A 19,677-nucleotide genomic window follows, 5' to 3' on the forward strand; every position below is an offset into this window, starting at 1 on the left:
CAGAAAGGGACGTGGTACTCCAGACCTGCATATGTGATTCTGGATGAACAGTGACCACAGAGGACAGGAGTAGGGAGACGAAGAGACTCATGATGTACCCAAATCACCTGTGTCATGGTTAATTGCCAAGACAGGGGAGAAAGGGGTCTTTGGAAAGGATACTACAAAGGACTCCAAGCCAAACATGCCAGAAACAAATGCTTTAGAAAGCACATCAGTGCAAGTTTGGGTCCCGATGAAATTCTGGTGTCATTTTGTTTTCAGTGACTGGGGTACATGATGTTTAGGAGACCATTCTTCCAGAGGCTGAGTTCATACCATATCCCACTTTTTACCTCTAGCCTGCAGGCAATCTCTGGACCTGCTATTGAGGTTTGAGGTGAACTGTTCTAGTTGATTTCTACTGTCACAGGTCTTCCTTTCATGTCCTTCTGTCTTGCATTTCCACTCCCTCAGTAACTCCCCTATTCTTCTCACACTCCACATTGTCAGTCCCTTTCCTTCCTTAGTTCAACTCAGTTGACTCTTTAGAGCACCAAAAATACAACAGCTTGCTTGTTTTAGGAAAAAAAGTCCAGAGGCCAGCTATGTAGAAACCTTGTGAAATGACGGAATGGAAAACAGAAATTATATTTTAATCATGTCCCTGAACAAGGCCATCTCAGGTGAATGATCTGCTGTCGGAATAAAGAATATAATGTTTTCATATATAATGAAGCATATAATCTGACAGAGAAAGAGAAGTAGAAGGGTCCAGGATAGCAGTCCTCAATCCTAGATGTCTATTAGCATTATCTGAGGCAACTTAAGAAATACAGATGCCTGGACCCCATACCAGAGATTTCCATTTAACTAGGGTGGAAATGGATTGACCACCAATGTTTCTAGAGTCTCCACAGGTGTTATGAATGTGCAGCCAGGGATGAGAATCATTGGTCTAAGAGCTCAGCTAATCCAGTACAGGATGATAGCTAAATGTGCAACCAGCTGAGAAAATGCTGAAAATCAAATCACGAAGTCTGCATTCCTATAATGTTGGCATAGCTTGAAACAAAAAGAGAAAAAGTAGAAGGACATCATTTGTGTCCCCTACCCCATGACTTCTTTCAAATGTGTTGTCTTGCAGTTTACATTCTTTCGGCCCTGAGACACCAAGGCAAACAGACCTTGATAATATAATCAGTCATCAATCAATAACTCAAATATTATTGCTATATAATACTTTTATTAAACAGTTTTATGGAAAAAACCCACAACATTTCTGTATGTCATATCATATAATTTCCAGGTGTGTCAGAGTCCAGTGACAAATTACATTTGAAGAACAGCTTTAAAATCCACTCTTGTCTGCCACTCCTTTATGAAATATTGAAAAGCAGCTCTGTACCTCAGCATTAAAGTTTACAAAAAGCACCATTAAAAGAAGACTCACATATTTAATTCCCTTCAAAGTAGTCTTATCTCTCCTTTCTGACAGACACAGAGCTGCACTCATTCAAAATGCTGCCGTGTAATACCAACCAACATGCTCCAATTTACCAAAATTCAAACAAGTCTCATATATGAGACCCATGTAGTGATTAGGACTAACCAACAACAGTGAGCTTTGGCTGTCCTAAAACCACAAGCTGGGTTAGGTAAGTGTTTTGTAGAGGGGAACAGAAAAGAAGTGAGATCATCAATACCTAATATATTAACTTAATGTAGGTATCCCTTGACCATTTAACCTGACACCTACAAAATCCATAGTGTTTAGTATTTCACACCAATCTTACTGCAAAAGTGCTGTGCTACATACAATCAATTCAAGTTAACTCCAACTAATACTGGAACTAATAAAAAAATAATTTGTAACAAAGCTTATTCACTTCAAAGCACAATTGAGAAAAGCAAATCCAGACAAAGCCCAAACCAGAATCCTAGAAGGACTCCATTGCTAAGAATTGGACTCTACAAGTAATAGACTTGAGTTTTTCTCTTTTTTCCCTTCTTTCTTATAATTTAAAAAAGATTTGGCTTTTTACTCTAAAAGTTTGGGTTCATTGCAGAAATCACAGTCCTTCCATATCCAATTGTGACTGGCACTTAAGGAGAGACAAATGCTTAGATCCAAAGAGTTTTGAAAGATCCTAATTGCTACCCCTCCCAGGTCCTGCATTCCATGGGTAACTGGAGTCAGCAGCCCGTGGTAGAAGCCAGCAAGAACTGGGCTTTAAGCGTGAATCAGAATAATGCAGGAATACGCTGTACATCTGCTATTAAGCCCATGCCCCAAATCACTAGAACGTGAGAATGTAGAAATCTCTGAGAACAGAATGTATTTCAAACACACACAAACATAGACTATTGCATATCATTTTTAGTTGAGGTCAAAATTATTAAAGCCCTATTCCCCAGTTAAAAGCAGGGAGTTCTATTAGTATGTCTTCTTCATTTATATCCCAGATTAATATAAATCCAGTCTAGAGGTATCACTTCTTTCCAAACTTAACTTCATTTCAGCGGCATACATGGAATATTGACACTTTTCAAAGTTTTTATCCCAGACCCATTAGATCTACAAGAGACTAGAAAGAATTGGAGCAAAGTGAGTGGGCCTGGGTTTGCAGGATCCTCACAAACTTCTCTTGGATTCTTCTTTTACAAAGTTTCTCTACCATACAAACATACGTTTAAAAAGCCAACACTACTGAGGTTAGGTATGCCCTTCAGGGTTGTTGCCTAGAATGGTTAAATCCCATTCAATTTCAAGCTTAAAGGAGGCTAATAATCATGGTGTGGAATTTCTCCATACCAGCAGCATGGCTAATGTATGTGTTTTAGGTAATGTCTGACACTCTGGTAAAGTCTGCCTGACACATGAGCTTAAAGCAGAATGGAAAGGAAAGAGGAGAGAATTGGAACAAAATGCAAAGGGAAGATGGTTATACACTGCTAATTCTGTACAGTGAGATCCAAGGACACCACCATGTGGTGTCTGATTTAATTTCTTTTTAAAAGAGAATATTTTCAGTTCTAAGTTACTCAAGCCTTTATTCTCCTATTATTACTTCTCAGCTCAGTCACTCTTCTCTTCCCCACAATTCCAAAACTATGTTGAAGTTCTTTAAGGGTCGGCCCTCCTGAAGAACTATTTTCTTATTCTGCCTACTTTGACTCTCTAAAATTCCCAAAGGCAAAATAAAGGCTAAAAAAATTTGTTTTGCCTTTATTCATTTTCAAAATCCGTCAAACTCTCCTCAGCATAAAATTAATTATCCCTTTAACAATCAATATACAAGGATAAATGAGTAGTACTTTGGGTTACTTCCTTCTCTTCCTGCCTCTCTTCCAAACAGACTGAGATAAGGCTTCTCAGAACCATGGGATGTATCAGCAGTATAGAAAAGGGACAGTGCTGAATGAGTCAGCACCCAGTGCCTCCTACCCATTCCCTTCTATACCAGCTGGTAGGCTCCCATTTCACATCTGGGCTGAGAGTTACCTCAGAACTTGGGAAACTGACACTCTCTGCACATTTCCAGAGAGAAAGATCTGAAGATCACTAGCATCAAAACCTACTGTCACTGGGGGTGACGCATTTCACAAAAGCCTCAGGCCTGAGAGAAATTGAAGAGATCTCTTTTCCTGCCCCACTCTACTGAAACACCTGTGTGGAGTAAAAATTTTCATACATGAACACATAGATATTACATTTCAATACTGTTGACAAGAAATATGAATATAACAAACTTCATGTAATAACCAAGATTTTGAATCTTCCTAAGTGGCCCACTTATTTAATGGGCATTGGATAAAAACAAAATTCTAGTACAACTGAAGACTGTAAATCCTGAGAGTTGGTTATAATAGGATCTGGCCTGGATTTTTAAATGGCACACCATTCAAAAAGTGGTTGGGAACATAAAAGGTTCTCCACAAAAGCCTTTTGCTGCAGAAGGTGGCCTTGGATGGCTAAAGTAGTATTTACTCTTAGCAATTAACCACCAAAGCATTTAGTTATTTGCATCCCAGCAAAACAACAATCCCACACTTTACTCCATCACACCTGGAATCCAAGAGGTCTACAAGTCCAAAGACAACTGTGTTGTCAGCTTTGCATGGGAAAGACAGGAGGTAGCTAAACTGACCTGTAGGTGGCCCTTTCAGTGTGGCTAGGCTCATCTGAGCAGTCAGGGAGTCTCTCATTCATCAATAGTTTAGCCTCCTTTAGTGTTGATTGACTTATCTGCAAAATGGAAGAGGCCCAGCTACTTGGGAAAAAATGTTTTATCTCTGAACCCCAAAAGTGGATTGAATACTTTTCAGTCCACAAATGGAATTCAGTGACCCCACTTAATCATCAAACACCTTTAAAAAGAAGAGGCAGGAGAACAAAATGATTTTGTTAACACTTGGTGCAAAGAACGACACTTTTCATGGTTGGGAATACTAGGAATACTTTCTTGCTTCTTGGCCTAACAAATCTTTAAAATGAGGGACCCCTTTAGGTGCATCAAATGAGATAAATGAACTTGAGCAGTTTATCTAGAGCAATGTTTAGTGTAGTGATGTGTACAGGGTTGGCCATATTAATCTAAGAATGTGGAAGGCTAGACTAGAGAAGAAAATCTCTTTGAAGAAGCATTTATCAAAAGCCTGAAATTCTCCAATGCAGTCTCTTAAGACCAATGAAAAGGCATTTTTTAATAAAAAAAAAATGCAGGCACATAAAAATCTTTCAAGGATGAAAGACATGAAAATACTCCCGGGTTCCACTCCTGCCTTCAGAACTGTTTGCTGAGAAAGAAAAGACAGAAGCAGGGCCAGGCAAAGGTGGGAAAACTTTCGGGAATTTGCCAATACAGCCTGAGCCTTGGCACCAAACTAAAACAAAAATGTAGATGTTCTGCATTCTGCCTTTCTTATAATGCTGAGACATACTTTCTTTGGAAGTTAAAACAAACACGACAAAGTGACCTGGGCCTGTGCTGGGCTAAAAAGGAGACCTTCTGATAGCCCTAGTGTCTGGGGTGGGTCAGGTGCCACAAAACTTTTCAAAGTCACTTACCCAATGAGTTTTGTGTTAGAGAGGGGTCAGGTATGGGATCTGAAGGAGGCTATTAAAGGAAGAATGTGAAATGAGAGGAAAAAGGGTTCTTGTGGGGCATCTGGTATCATATAAACAACACAGATTGTGCCACATACTCTGGGAATATAGAGAACCCATGCAAGAAAAGCTGCCCTTGCAATGAGGCAGCTGTTAAGTAGGGCAGCGGTCTAGCACAAGCCCATTCCTTGGAGAGCCAAGGTAGCAGTGATAGAATCTCTACCCAACAAGGATCCTAAGAGTTTGCTGTTCTTTCATTTTAGGAAAAATCTTCCTATATAGTTATTCCTGCAGTGCCCCCAAATAGGTCTTGGTGAAAACCCACAGGCAGAAACAATACTTCTAGATGGGGCTAGGAGGCTTCCATTTACCTTCTTCTCATATGTATATATTTTTTTCTTAAAATAAATTCCGTGAACTCATAAAGCTCTCATCTGCAATCAAATGCAAAAGCAGAGCATCCTACTCAGAGGCTCTGAAACACACATATCAGCCTCAAAGCAAATCAGCCTTCCAGTCTCAGGTAAGACTGGTTCAGTCCAGAAAGGCAAGGGAGATGCTTCTCCTGAATCCTTAGAGGCAAGAAGGGATCCCTTCAGATGGGCTTGTATAGCAGAGTAGTAACATACTTCTTCTTGTAGCGATGGGTTGCGCTAAGGACCATCACACTGTCCTGCAAGGAAAAGAAACATACGCAGCTAATTCATTAGTTCAGACAGTAGGTAGCTCTTCCCAGTCATCGGTCCTTCACAGTCACTTTGAACAGAGGTAGTTTGATATAAGAGAAGGAGGTCAGATAAGTTTTAGTTCCAATTCTGACTCCTATCATCATTCTACTTGTGGCCTTGGGTAATCTACTTAGTGTGTGCAAGTCTTTTTATCTCATCATTACAAAAGATAACACCTACCATTAAGGTGGCTCTGATGATTACATGAGAATATCTGACACAGTTTCTGACACATAAAAGTGCTGAAGAAATAATGGTCTCCTACCTTGCTCCCTTCCCTACTTTAAATTCTAATGTTGGGCCTAAAACTAGCAAAGAAAAAAAAAAAAGAACAAAATATTCTGGCATCCATTGCTAGAAGAAAGTCTTAAAGACAATGAGAAAAAAAGGAACAATCCTTCTGAAAAACGATTTCCAAGTCCCAAAGCAGGTCTAATTTCCATTTAATACCAGGGATGACTTCAAAAAGATCTCTCTGATTTAGAGGGAACCTAGGAATCCCTCTCTATCCTTGAACAAAGTAGACGCCAAAATCCTCTTCAGAAAGACACTCAATCCAATGGATCAATTCCAAACCACCCAAACTATCTGAGAGAATCAGGAATGGGTCAGAACTAAGCTAAGCCACAATAATCAACACCTTCACCTGAGTCAGAACCAGTAAGAAGAGAGCAAGAGGTACCATTTCCCAGGCTGTGTTGCAGACTACAGATGTACCACAGGAGGAGATGGCAAGCCTAGGCAAATTAAATGACACCCAAGGAGCAGTTACAGGAGGCAAAATCCATCAGATCCCAAAGAACCCAAGCAAATCCGATTAAGAACAAGTGTATCCTTCTACCTTCCCCCGTACTGTATTATCCACCATGAATGCTTCTCAGGTTAACACTCCAGAGTCATGTTGACACAAAGCCTAAATACGATAGAAGCAAGGAAGGTAAAAAATTCACTTTTACGCTTCCACAGGTTTAGTGGAAATGAGGAATACCTGAGAAAAATCTACTTGGAAAGACCTGGCATAATGATAATATAGGAAAGAATATGAAGTCAGCATAGGAGGACTGGACCTCAGCAGTCCTGTCTCTGGTACTTACTGGTAATTTGACCTTCTCTGAGCCTTAGTTTCTTTATCTATAAAACAGGAGTTAAAAATAATACTTACGAGGTTATTATAAAAATTAAATTCAATAATATATTTTAAGTGTTATATTGTACCACATAGTTTGTTAGCTATATCAGTGATTTCCCGAATCCAGCTATATGTCCAAGTAAAAGCAGCTTAAAAAAATTATAGGGCCCATCGTAGATGCACTTATTCAGAATCTCTAGGAATGGAGCTGCTGAATCTGTATTTTTACAATCTTCCCCAGGAGACTCTGATGATAATCAGCCTGGTTTGATAACCACAGAGCTATATAACTTTATTCCAATAGCCAAACCACAAAGACATATCAAGACAGAACAGAATGGCTATTTCCAGCCCAGACTCTAAAGCAGCAGAAAAACCAAGGAGGACTCTAGAGTTGAAGGGACAGGGCAAATCTGGTCACACCTCTCCTTTAACTAGTGTATAGGAGAGATGCAAGCACCTGAGTATATATGAATGAGGCACCTGAAAGTAGCTCAATTCCACCTTCAAAAAAGTGAAAGCCTTAATATCACATTGAAGCATTCTTTGAACTGGAAGCTAAACCTGCTTTTTCTGCAGAAGAAATCCTATGCTATGAACACAAACTTAAGTAAACAGCTGGTGTAAAGATTCTAGTCACCCAAAAAATAACTGGGCAGCAAAAAAGTCCTATCAGAGGGCAATTCAGCCAGCCAGAACACAGAGACTGAGATTTTAAAACAAACAACCTAGTAGTTAAAAAAAAAGAGTTCTTCTATAATTTGATCATTACTGCCAGCTTCAGCTTCAATGAAATAGCAGAGAAAGTAACCACTGAGAACGTATGTTACCCTTGACCTCTCATTCCAGGGAGCTCTGTGAAGAGCCAGGGCCACCACTTACCTTAATGGACAATGCATAGAGATGGTTCAGCATAACATGGTTGGGCTCAGGGAGTAAGGCTGGGTCACACTAAGAGAAAGAGAAAAAAATTACTAAATGAAATTAATGCACAGACAAACCAAACAGCTTACTCTTCCTCAGAGCTTTGAGAAATTTAAACTAGAATGTGCTATCTCTTTTCAATAATGCACGCACTCCAGTATGTATCAATAATACAATCCTATTACAGAAAATTAGAAAAATTATCAGTCCAGGGCAGAAATCTTATGCCTCAGCATCTACTAGTCTTCCTTAAGAGAGCTAAAACAAAAATCTTACCCACAACACACAAGGAAGAGCTGTGTTACAAGGCAAAAATAATCATAGTAGGAATCAAGTATATTGAATAGAAATAAATTATATACAAAAAAACCTTCATAGTTCTTTTGTACATCCCCAAATGATAACTACTCTTTTATGTTGTGCTCAAACAGAAGTCCATAGCTCTGATCCTGATTTTATTAGGATGAGGATACAACTATGAATTTTTATATCAGCACCTGAAAAAGCTGTGACTCACCACTGGAAAAAGGAAATCTGTAATGTTATTGATATGTGTATGACTTATAATCTCAACACACCTCTGCAATAATCCTAACCTCTAGGATTACTGAACTTTGGGTCCAAATGGTCCTAGACACCCCTAGATGCCCCAGTAATACTCGGGATACTCACAGAAATATTAGTGTCTTTGTTAAGAATAACTTGAAGTAGATGAGGAGGAAGGATGGGTGGGGATTTGAATCTTTCCTCGGATCGAAACACATACATTTCTTGACCATAAGGCCCTGGGGGTGAGCTGGAAAGGTCTGAAAGATATTTATACAAATATGAGAAAGAGTTGGAGAATTAGCAAGAAAGCATGGGAAAAGCTATCAATACATGGCAGCTAACATTAAATATGGTAGAAGTCCTGGATCACAAACTTGTGACCTGTGGGATCTACAGCTGTAAGGTAACCAGAGGAAAAATCTGAGTCCCCTGGACATAAACCATGAAGCTCCTCAACATGGCAACATGATTTGGGAGACAGACAAAGAGATAAAGACTCAAAGACCCAGGCTCAGGGAAAAGCTACTACATGTATCAGTTGTAGGACCTTGGAAGAATCCCTCCACAATGGTCAGTTTCTTTACAAAATAAAAATAATCTTTGCCCTATTTCATGATGTTTTTGAGAAAATCAAATTAGATAATGGATGTGAAGATGCCTTGTAACTTTCAAACAATGGGAAAAGATTAGATTTTTTCTTTTTTCCAGCCAAACAACAAGGTTATAAACTCCTAAGACTACCAATACAACAATGATTGCAACAATAAGGACAAAATGTATGTAACTGTCATTAGGGAAATGCAAATCAAAACCACAATAAGCTGCCATTTCATACTCACTAGGACAGCTAAAGTCAAACAGACAGACAATAACAAGTGTCAAAAGAATGGAGAAATTGGAACGCTCACAATATTCCCACTGCTAGAGGGAATGTAAAGTAGTCCAGCCACTTTGGAAAATAGTTTGGCAGTTCCTCCAATAGTTAAACATAAAGTTACCACATGACCTAGCAATTATACACTGGGTATATACCCAAAAGAAATTAAAATATATGTCTACACAAAAACTTGTACACCAGTGTTCATAATAGCACTATTTATAACAGCCAAAAAGTGGAAACAATCAAGATGTCTATCAACTAATGAATGGATAAACAAACAGTATGTCCATACAATGGGTTCTTATTCAGCCATAAAAAAGAGCAAAGTACTGATACATGGTTATAACATGGATGAACCCTGAAAACATTATACTAAGTGAAAGAAGCCAGTCACAAAAGACCACATATTGTAGGATTCCACTGATATGAAATGTCCAGAACAGGCAAATCCTTAAGACAGCAAGACTTGTGGTTGCCAGGGATGGAGGGGAGCGGGGAATGGGATGTGACTGCTAATGGGTACAGGGCTTATTCTGTGGGTGATAAAAATGCTCTGGAATTAGATAGTTGTGATAATCACACAACTTTGAATATACTAAAAATTACTGAGTTGTACAATTTAAGAGTTAATTTTATGATGTATAAATTACACCTCAAAAAAATGAAAAAAGTATGCAGACGAGAATGAAAGGAAATATACAAAAAAGAAGAGAAATATATTATGATAATATATTTTATTTAAATGTTATCGTTTCTTTTTTGAGAGAGGGTCTAGCTCTGTGTCACCCAGTCTGGAGTGCAGTGGCTTGATCACGGCTCACTACAGCCTTGACCTCCTGGGCTCAAGCGATCCTCCCACCTCAGCCTTCAGCGGAGTTGGTACTAAAGGCATATGCCACCATGCCCAGCTAATTTTTTGATTTTTTTGTAGAGACAGGGTCTCACTATGTTGCCCAGGCTGGTCTCAAACTCCTGGACTCAAGTGATCCTCCCACTTCGGCCTCCCAAAGTGCTAGGATTACAGGTGTGAGCCACCAAATTCATTGTAAGAACTAAGTTCCAGTGTTCTGTTGCACAGTAGAGTGAATATAGGTAACAATAATGTAACAAAATAAAATAGCTAGAAGAAAGGATTTTGAATGTTATCACCACGAAGAAACGACAAATGTTTGAGATGATGAATATGCTAATTGCCCTGACTCGATCATTACACATATAAAATGTATTGAAACATCACACTGTATCTCATAAATATGTACAATTGTTATGTGTCAATTAAAAATAAAAAATACATATAAGGCAAAAGAAAAAAGTAGAAGTAATACTCTGATATTAAATAATATCTTTAAAACATATGGAACTTGAAACTTTACAAAGTATCATGCTTTATTATTTCTCACATGATCCACAAAATACCCTTGGGAAGTGCACAGAATAGTTTTTATTGCCTTTTCACCAGAAAAAAATAAATACAAATTGGTTATTTGCCTAAAGTTACATACATGGATAGATAGTAAATGAGTGCAGACTAAAATCCATTATCTGTAGATTCCTAGTAAAAAATGGATTATAAGCGTTACCTCAATAGATTGGGAAATTAGGAGAAAGAGGGAAATATCAAAAGTATGCAAGTCTTCTCTCTATATAATTATGATACATGTCTCTTTATTGGTTACTTTGCCAGAATTATATAATGCAAAAATTAGTCACAAGTATCCTCATAATCTAATTCAGCATTTTAAAACTCTTTTAAATTACTGTCCCACCAGTCAAAAATAACGTCCAGTTTAACCTTCTGAGCTTATATGATGAAAACAACATTTTCAAAATTTTCCTCAACAGATGATTACACTATTGATAATAGTCTCGCTCTGTCGCCCAGGCTGGAGTGCAGCAGCGCGATCTCAGCTCACTGCAAGCTCCGCCTCCCGGGTTCACGTCATTCTCCTGCCTCAACCTCCCAAGTAGCTGGGACTACAGGCGCCCGCCACCACACCCGGCTAATTTTTCATATTTTTTAGTACAGATGAGGTTTCACCGTGTTAGCCAGGATGGTCTTGATCTCCTGACCTCGTGATCCACCCGCCTCGGCCTCCCAAAGTGCTGGGATTATAGGCGTGAGCCACCATGCCCGGCTGTTTTCTTTCTTTTTTTTTTTTTTTTTGAGACGAAATATCACTTTGTCGCCCAGGCTGGAGTACAGTGGCGTGATCTCAGCTCACTGCAACCTCTGTCTCCCAGGTTCAAGTCATTCTCCCGCCTCAACCTCCAAAGTAGCTGGGACTAGAGGCCTGTGTCACCACGCCTGGCTAATTTCTGTATTTTTAGTAGGGACAGGGCTTCACCATAGTAGCCATATTGGTCTTGAGCTCCCGACCTCAGGTGATCCACCCACCTCGGCCTCCCAAAGTGCTGGGATTACAGGCCTGAGCCACTGTGCCCAGCCAATAATTTCTTTTAGAAACAGCAAAGCCACCCTTCTCCCCTGAAATTCAAATATGTTCCACTTAAGGTATTGTGCCTCCTCAGTTGAGAATCACTGAAAGTTTAAGTCCCTGGTTTTACTGTGAAGAAACTCAGAACGAAAAAGGTTGAGAGATTTGTTCATGATGGCAAAACTAGTTAGTAGCAGAGGCAAGATTTGAACTCACAGGAGAGAAGTGTGCTCACTGGGAATACAGTGCACAATTCTTTAGATAATTCTTATTGTAAAGTAACAAAATGGTAACTACAAGTGTGGTTAGCAAAACATTCTCTGATACTACAGCAATTGTAAGTAGAGATGAAGGCCTTGGATCAAATAATATTAGAGGAAATAAAAGTGTAAGGATATTTTCTGCTACCAAAGACTTTTTTTTTTAACCAAAAACTTACAAAATTTCAATTACCTACAACAGAATTGTCGGGGGGCAGGGGGGTGGTTGTCTTGTTTTTGAGGCAGTATCTCACTCTGTTGCCCAGGCTGGAGTGCAGAGGCTCAAACATAGTTCACAGCAGCCTCAACCTCTTGGGCTCAAGCAATCCTCACGCCTCAGCCTCCCAAGTTGTTGGGACCACAGGCATGTGCCATTACACTCGGCTAATTTTTTAAAATTTTTTGTAGAGATGGGTCTTGCCATATTGCCCAGGCTGTTGGTTTTTTTTAACCATTTTTTTTCCCACACTTTTTGGACCTCATAAAATCATGAAACTGCTAACTGAGGTCTCAAACTGGCAGGATTAAGATGGGGCATACCGAACAAACTACACACATATATCGCCTCTGCTGGGTAATATCATCAAAGGTCAGTGGAAAACTTGAAATATTACTAGAAACAGATTTTCAAACTATAGGCTGTAGCCCATTAGTGGTTATAAAAGATAACATGGAAAATAGAGTGTATCACATGTAATAAGGTAAACATTGTACCATGAGACTTGTGTTACAATGTGTGTGTTTGTGTTTGCTGCAAAGAAGAGACCTAAATGTTTACAGGAGAAATATCTCTATCTCTCTCTCTCCTCCCCGCAATCCCCTGCCCTCTCTCTCCCTCTATATGTATATACACACATAAACAATTTTTAGGAAGGAACTACAAGAAAGACACAGCAAGAGAGTAAATAATACAAAATTACCTCTACAAGATGTCTCAGAACTTTCCATAGAATCTAACTTTAAAGCATCGAACACCTCAAAATCAGATTTCTTGACATGGATCAAATTGTTAATTGTGCCAAGCTGACTGGTAACCACAGGCTGAAACAGTGAATAGAAAAAATTATTGAATCTCTCTTTCAAATCCATCTCTTCCATCCAACCTTCCTCTTTTACTAAAATTTACACATGATTGTACTCAGCACCTCCACGTTTTATCAAGAGAGAAATCCTCCAGTGTAGGGGAGCAGCTGCCCATCAGTCTTGACAGAAATGACAGCTAAAATGAGACTGCTAAGTCAATGGTTACCCTTGGAGATCAAGGCCTTACCTCTGATGGATCATGAACCCACTGTCCATCCACAAAGAACTTGTATTGGTGCTCTCCCTCAGGGAGGTCCAGGATGGCAACAAAGTCATTATGGCTGCAGAAGAAAAAAAGAAAGGCAAACAGGCCAAGTTCCTTCTAGAAGACTGAATGTAAAAAACAAGTGGCAATCATAGTATCATATGAATAATTTCCCAGATTCCTAAGCCATTGTATCCCCTGGTGTAAAAAACAACGTATAAACCCATTCTCCTTTTCTGTATCATCTTGGACATGTATTTACTAGCTCCTCCCAACAACGTTAGTTCTTAACCAATATCTGGAAAAGAATAATAAAAACATTAATCCCCTCAAATGGTTCACCTTAGTATAACTATTTTGCTTCGGTAGAACAAGTTCCTCACCAGTGCAAATAAGATAGGTAGGTTCAGGACACAGAACTGCCTCAAGGTACTCTTTCTCTGTTTTGGTGAACCTTTTCTGGAAAATGAACTACCATACAAAGGGCCATTCTGACAACCAGTTAAATCATTCATTATTGCTTTGGAAGCAACAAATAACATGACTACCTAGAACTTCAAAATGTGTTTTGCTTTAGTGCAGAAGTCAGAGCAACAACACTCAGACAGTTACAAAAGACTTCTCACAAGCATAGACAGGACTTGTATGACATAGTCCTAAAGAATGTAGCCATAAAGCTATTATGAATCCCTTTGAGGCAATGAAATTCTAAGGGATAAAACATCTCTGACTCACTATGAGGTTAAAAAAGAATCCCACAGACATACTAAGTGGCCGCAGAAAAGGGCATGTTCTAAAGAGAGTCCATAGCAGGTGGAGAAAAGTAGTCCAGCTGGGTCTCTCTTCTGAGAAAAGAAATCAGGTCTCTATTCCTGGACCCTTAGATTCAACCAAGACACTTGTCACCTCTTAATCAGTGGAATCTTGGTGCTCCAATTGTTGAAGGACCCAGAGATGAAGACCTCCTTGCCTCCTTCAGACCAGCGGATAACAGTGGGCCGGGCCTGCTGTGTGGGCTTTACGGAGTCCTCCAAATCCTGCTGCCATGATACAAACTCTTTGTCCCCAGGGAGCTGTAAGAAGGAGTAGGTCATCCCTAGAATAAACTGTGACCCAAGAATTCTAAAAAGGTCACTCTCCTCCCTAGGGTAGAGAAGGGTGCTAAGCTTTGGCTAAGGATATAAACCCCAAAATTAGCAACTAAATCAGTTCGAACAAATTATAGAAAAAGAACTCATCTAGGACCAAAAATGGTCAAATGGCCTATGCTCGAGCACTGTCTAAATCATAGCCTAACTTTTGAGTCTACCTGTATCACTTACGCTTTCAGAGCCTTAGACTCTCCCTTCAAAAAAAAAGAAAAAAACTAACTCCCTACCACTAGTTTAACTCATAGGCAGGCAATTATGATATGCTTCTGAGTCTTTCTTAAGAGGAAAAAAAAATGAAAACAAAGTATGGTTCTGTAAAAGATAATTAAGTCAGCCATATATTTTTATAGGCAAATATGAATAGCTCTCAATTACCAGTTGTAATGGAAGTCAGATATATCAAAATTCATAAGTAATTCATAAACTCTATTTCAGCTAACAAGTTACAAAAAGAAGAAACATTAAAAATTCAAAAACCAGATCACTGATTTCTTAAAACTTGAGAAGTGGCTATGAAATCTTACTTATTACCCTATCCCAGGTTTATACTAATTATTTCAGAAGTAGGAATAAAAATTCTAGAACCTCAAGGAGCAAGAGATCAAAAATACAATTTCCTTTATCAAAAGTAGCTCTCTTATCAAATGAGGTTTGTGGGATTGTAAAAACAGTAATTCTTGTTTCTTTTCATTACTATCCTTTGGACCAAGAGTTGGCAGACAGCCAGTGAGCCAGATGCTTTTATCAAGTTTTATTTGAAAACAGCTCTCTCCATTTGTTTACCTATTATTTTATTGATTGATTGATTGAGAAAGGACCTTGCTCTGTCACCCAGGCTGGAATGCAGTGAGTGGTGTGATCATAGCTCACTGCAGCCTCGAACTCCTGGGCTCAAGCCATCTTCCCACCTCAGCTTCCAGAGAAGCTGAGACTAGAGGTGTGAACCAACATACCTGCCTTGCTTACCTATATTGTCTATAGCTGCTTACAGGCTGCAGTGGCAGAATTGCGTAGCTGTAACAGAGACTGTATGGTCTACAAACTCTAAACTATTTACTATCTGGCCCTTTACAGAAAGATTGCTGACCCCTGTTTTAGACTGGTTTAAGTGACTTTGGTAAATAAGACTGTATAGTATTAAGCCTAAATATTACTAAATTGAATAATGTGGGTTTTTCTAAAAAAAAGGACTAGCTTATTCATTTGGGCTTTCTTTTCAAAATGGTTGACATAGCTTCCCCTCCATACATTCTCTTGATATTCCTCAAAACTACAGTATAAGACATCAGTAGCAGGATAATCCTAAGTAAACAGAGAAAGAGAATTGAAAGGACTTTCACATAAGGAAATGACTTAAGAGAAAACTACATATTCTCAGAACATTGCACTCTTGCCTAACTGGCTGCGTTAGAATTACAAGAATTTGACATATGCCTAAGAATAACCCTCAGATTCGGATGTAAGATCTGGGAATCTATTTTTAAAAAGCTTTCTAGATAACACTGTGATTATGTTAAAATAAAGAAAAAAAGCCCAGATATACCGTGATTATGTTAAAATAACAAAGAAAAAACCCTCATCTTCAGAGGTACATCCTAAAATGTTACAGATAAAATAATACTTGATATAATATCTGGGAATTTGCTTCAAAATAACTAGTGGGGGAATAGTGGACTGGGGTATAGATGTTATATGTTCATTTAAGATCTGATCATTGTTCAAACTGGGTGGCACGTATATAGATGTCATTATACTGTTTCCCCGTACTTTGAAAATGTTTCAAATTTTCCAAAAAGTATTTAAAGAAATCTGAGGTGATTCTAATGTGCAAACAGGATTAAGAACCACTGAACTAGTCCACTGAAAAAGGCAGGCATTCAAAGCAAAGTAGGCCCCCCTGCCACTGTTTCTGTCAGTTACTTTTATGACAGGATTTTCAGTTTAGAATTTGAAAGCTACAAACTATTAATATGCCTAGCTTTGGAGGAAAGCCCTTCCACTTATGACATGACATTTCTGTAGTAGGAATGAATGCAGCTGACTAGCAGAAAGATTGTTTACTCCAAGTTACTCAGCAAAACTACCAGGAAAAGAGGCAAAACAATAATTAGAACTACAGTTTGACGTTTAAGTAAAATGTTGAGGTTAGAAGAGGGTAGATTGAGAACTATAAAATTTTAGATTTAAATGAGACCTTAGGAATTATCTGAACTAATTTTCAGACAATCTGAAAATTATATGAATAATTTTCTTAATTCACAAATGCCAAGACTGAGGTGAGAGATAAGAATAATACAAAACAGGCCCCAATTCAGACAGAGCAACCTGGCTTTTAATCAGGACACCAATTACTGCAGTCACAGTTCAGCAAATACACTGTATTTAAATCCTGAGTCATCAACATAGGAAATGGGTAAAAATATAATGAGGCAGATCACCTTTCGAAAGCTTTGAAGTAAATTCAGATGGCTTGTAGATAGCCCAAATAAGAATGGAGAATTGGAGAATAAACCCCAATAAGTGCTCCTTTTAATCACTCTCACTTCTCTGTGATTACGGTTGGTTTTTTTTTTTTGAGAGTCTCACTCTGTCGCCCAGGCTGGAGTGCAGTGGCTCCATCTGAACTCACTGCAACCACCACCTCCCGGGTTCAAGCGATTCTCCTGCCTCAGCCTCACGAGTAGCTGGGACTACAGGCATGCATCAGCATACCCGGCTACTTTTTTGTATTTTTAGTAGAGACGGGGTTTCACCATGTTGGTAAGGCTGGTCTGGAACTTCTGACCTCAAATGATCCAACCGCCTCGGCCTCCCAAAGTGTTGGGATTACAGGCGTGAGCCTCTGCGCCAGGCTGTGATGATGTTATCAATTGAGATCCAAGGAAATAAATAATGGAATCCAAATTCTATGTGCTACCAATATGGCAAATAATACTCTATTCACTCTCTAAAGCCCCAGTTCCCTGGGAAGTGATGAAATGATAGGAAACATCAAACACACCCGAATCTCCTCAAGCCCTCCATTTTTCTATCTCATCTAGTCAGTCTACCTGGAGGAATTACTTGTATTTTATGCTGACAGCTCTAAAAGCGATTAGAAACATTAGAATGGTAAACGCTGCTATCAGCTCCATCTGTCCTTTCTTACAGAGTGAAAACAAGTTGGTCTCTTCCTGAAAGTCCTTGGAATTGAGAGCAAGGTCTTCAGGGCAGCTGTGGGTTGTCGTTTTTTTAGCCACGCAACATTTTTAAGTACTACTGGGGAGTAAACAAGTCGTGGAATCATTGGCTCTTCCACCTGCGGAGCAGCAGCAGGGCGTGAAAGAGGCACAGCCTCAGCCACCACAACTATAAAGTATGGGACAAAAATTAAGCAGTCAACCAAATGATGTCCTTAACTGATCCCCAAGACTAGCAGAAAGTATTCAATAAGCAAGTAGTTGCTGCTTACAGCCCTGCTAAAAGGGAAGAGGATCACAAGTGCAGAGCTGCTAGAAGAGCAAAAATGATACTGATACACAGAAATTTTCAGAAAAATAATTTCATTTAGCCACCTCACGGCAAAGGTGAGAAACTACCACCTATGGTCAGCAACTCGTGCAACCTACCCTCTGAAGTTGTCCACCAGGGATTACAAACTACAAATTCGGCAACGCTATAGAAGAGAGCCATTCGTGCTCGGAGGATCGGGGATGGGGGGATGTCTATTGTCCCCATCCTAAAAATGTGGCCAACAGATTAGTCAGAACACCAGGAAAGCAAGAACTCCGCCTCTTTACCCTATTTTGAGGCGGCACTGCAAGAGGAATTACCATGCAACACCTCTGTCCCCGAAAAATCCCTTTAATTCAAAAAACCATAGCCCGGTTCGGCGCGGTAGAAAAGAACCAAGAAAGGGAAGAGGAGCCCGGAAATCAACCCGCTGCAGTACTGACACCAACTGCGGGCGTGGGACGCTTACCTTGGAGTCGGGGAGGCTGAACACGCTGGGGTCGTCCGTACTCCCCACCATGATCTTGTGCTCCTTCCCAGGGGCATGGCCGCCTGCGCCCTCGGAGCGTGCAGCCTTGGCGCCGTGGCGCTCCCCGGACACCCGGTCGCTGGTGGTGTTTCCCATGGCTGCAGCTCGTCGGGGACCACCTACCGCGGGGAACGACACCGGGGTGGGAACACCTCAGCCGCCGCGTCAGGGGCGCCCCCCGGCCCCGCCCCTGCGCCTTGGGACTGGGCAAGGGATTCCCCGCCCCAGGGAAGCCGAGCCCCGGAGCCCTCTCCCTCCTGGCCTGCGGGAACGCCTGCAAATACCCCGGTGCCCTCGCTGGCCCTAGCTCAGGAAACCCGCTAGCGGGACCTCCCCCGCGTCCCCGCGCTCACTGCCAGGGGCGCCCCCACTCCAGTCACCTCGGGCGATGCGCTCCCTCCTCCAAGGGCCACTGATGTGATGGCTGTTCTGCAGATCAGGCCACCAATAAAGTTATTGAAATTGAAGCCGCACCCCTCGCTGGCGATCAGCGATTCCTCCTAAAATGGCTACAAGGCCGGCGGCGCGGAGTCCGCCCCGTGCGCGTTCCCTGCGGCCGGCTGTCTCCGCGCCCGGGACCCGCCGGCCTCTCTAGCCGCCGCCGCCGCCTCGATGGTGGGCAGTCGCACGCAGCCTCCAGCGCCAGGAGGGGGCGCCAGGCAGGGCCTGTCCCGCCTGGGGAGACTGCGCTCGGGATCATAGGAGCGCTCGGCCTCTGAGACTACCCGGCAGAAGGGACGTCCCCAAATGACACTCGGAGGCCTCCTCCCTGGGTTCCGGTGCTCGGTGCCGGGAGGAGCGACGCGGCTTTCTACCCCGCCTCAGGTGCGCCAGCACGTTTTCTGGATAGCATCTGTGTGTTAGGCGACCGGAGAGGTGGGTTCCTTATAGGGAATAGGAAAACTGAAACTGACTTCCAACTGCAGGCAGAAGGAAGCAGTGGTCATTGCTGGAGGTTAAAACTGTTCTGACCGGGCGCGGTGGCTCACGCCTGTAATCCCAGCACTTTGGGAGGCCGAGGCGAGCGGATCATGAGGTTAGGAGATCAAAACCACCCTGGCCAACAAGGTGAAACCCGGTCTCTACTAAAAATACAAAAATTAGCTGGGCGTGGTGGCGCCCGCCGGAAGTCCCAGCTACTTGGGAGGATGAGGCAGAAGAATCGCTTGAACCCGGGAGGCGGAGGTTGCTGTGAGCCGAGATCGCGCCATTGCACTCCAGCC

General features: G+C 41.1%; 1 protein-coding gene and 1 pseudogene across 2 annotated transcripts in view; both read right to left on the reverse strand.

Moving 5' to 3' along the window:
• The window catches only part of LOC100585076, a 1,278,821-nt pseudogene that overhangs the window by 58,094 nt on the left and 1,201,050 nt on the right, over positions 1–19,677 (reverse strand). The window lies entirely within an intron of this gene.
• On the reverse strand, positions 1,206–18,995 carry PRKAB2 (protein kinase AMP-activated non-catalytic subunit beta 2). Its single transcript, XM_003273214.3, has 8 exons — positions 18,835–18,995; positions 18,395–18,573; positions 14,189–14,355; positions 13,265–13,358; positions 12,915–13,035; positions 8,543–8,676; positions 7,829–7,897; positions 1,206–5,762 (listed from the first exon to the last, which is right to left on the reverse strand). The coding sequence occupies exons 2-8, from the start codon at positions 18,548–18,550 to the stop codon at positions 5,685–5,687; spliced, it is 819 nt and encodes a 272-aa protein (XP_003273262.1). The 5' UTR covers positions 18,551–18,573; positions 18,835–18,995; the 3' UTR covers positions 1,206–5,684.

The sequence above is a fragment of the Nomascus leucogenys genome, chromosome 12 (assembly GCF_006542625.1).
Source record: "Nomascus leucogenys isolate Asia chromosome 12, Asia_NLE_v1, whole genome shotgun sequence".
In the NCBI taxonomy this organism is placed as follows: Eukaryota; Metazoa; Chordata; class Mammalia; order Primates; family Hylobatidae; genus Nomascus; species Nomascus leucogenys.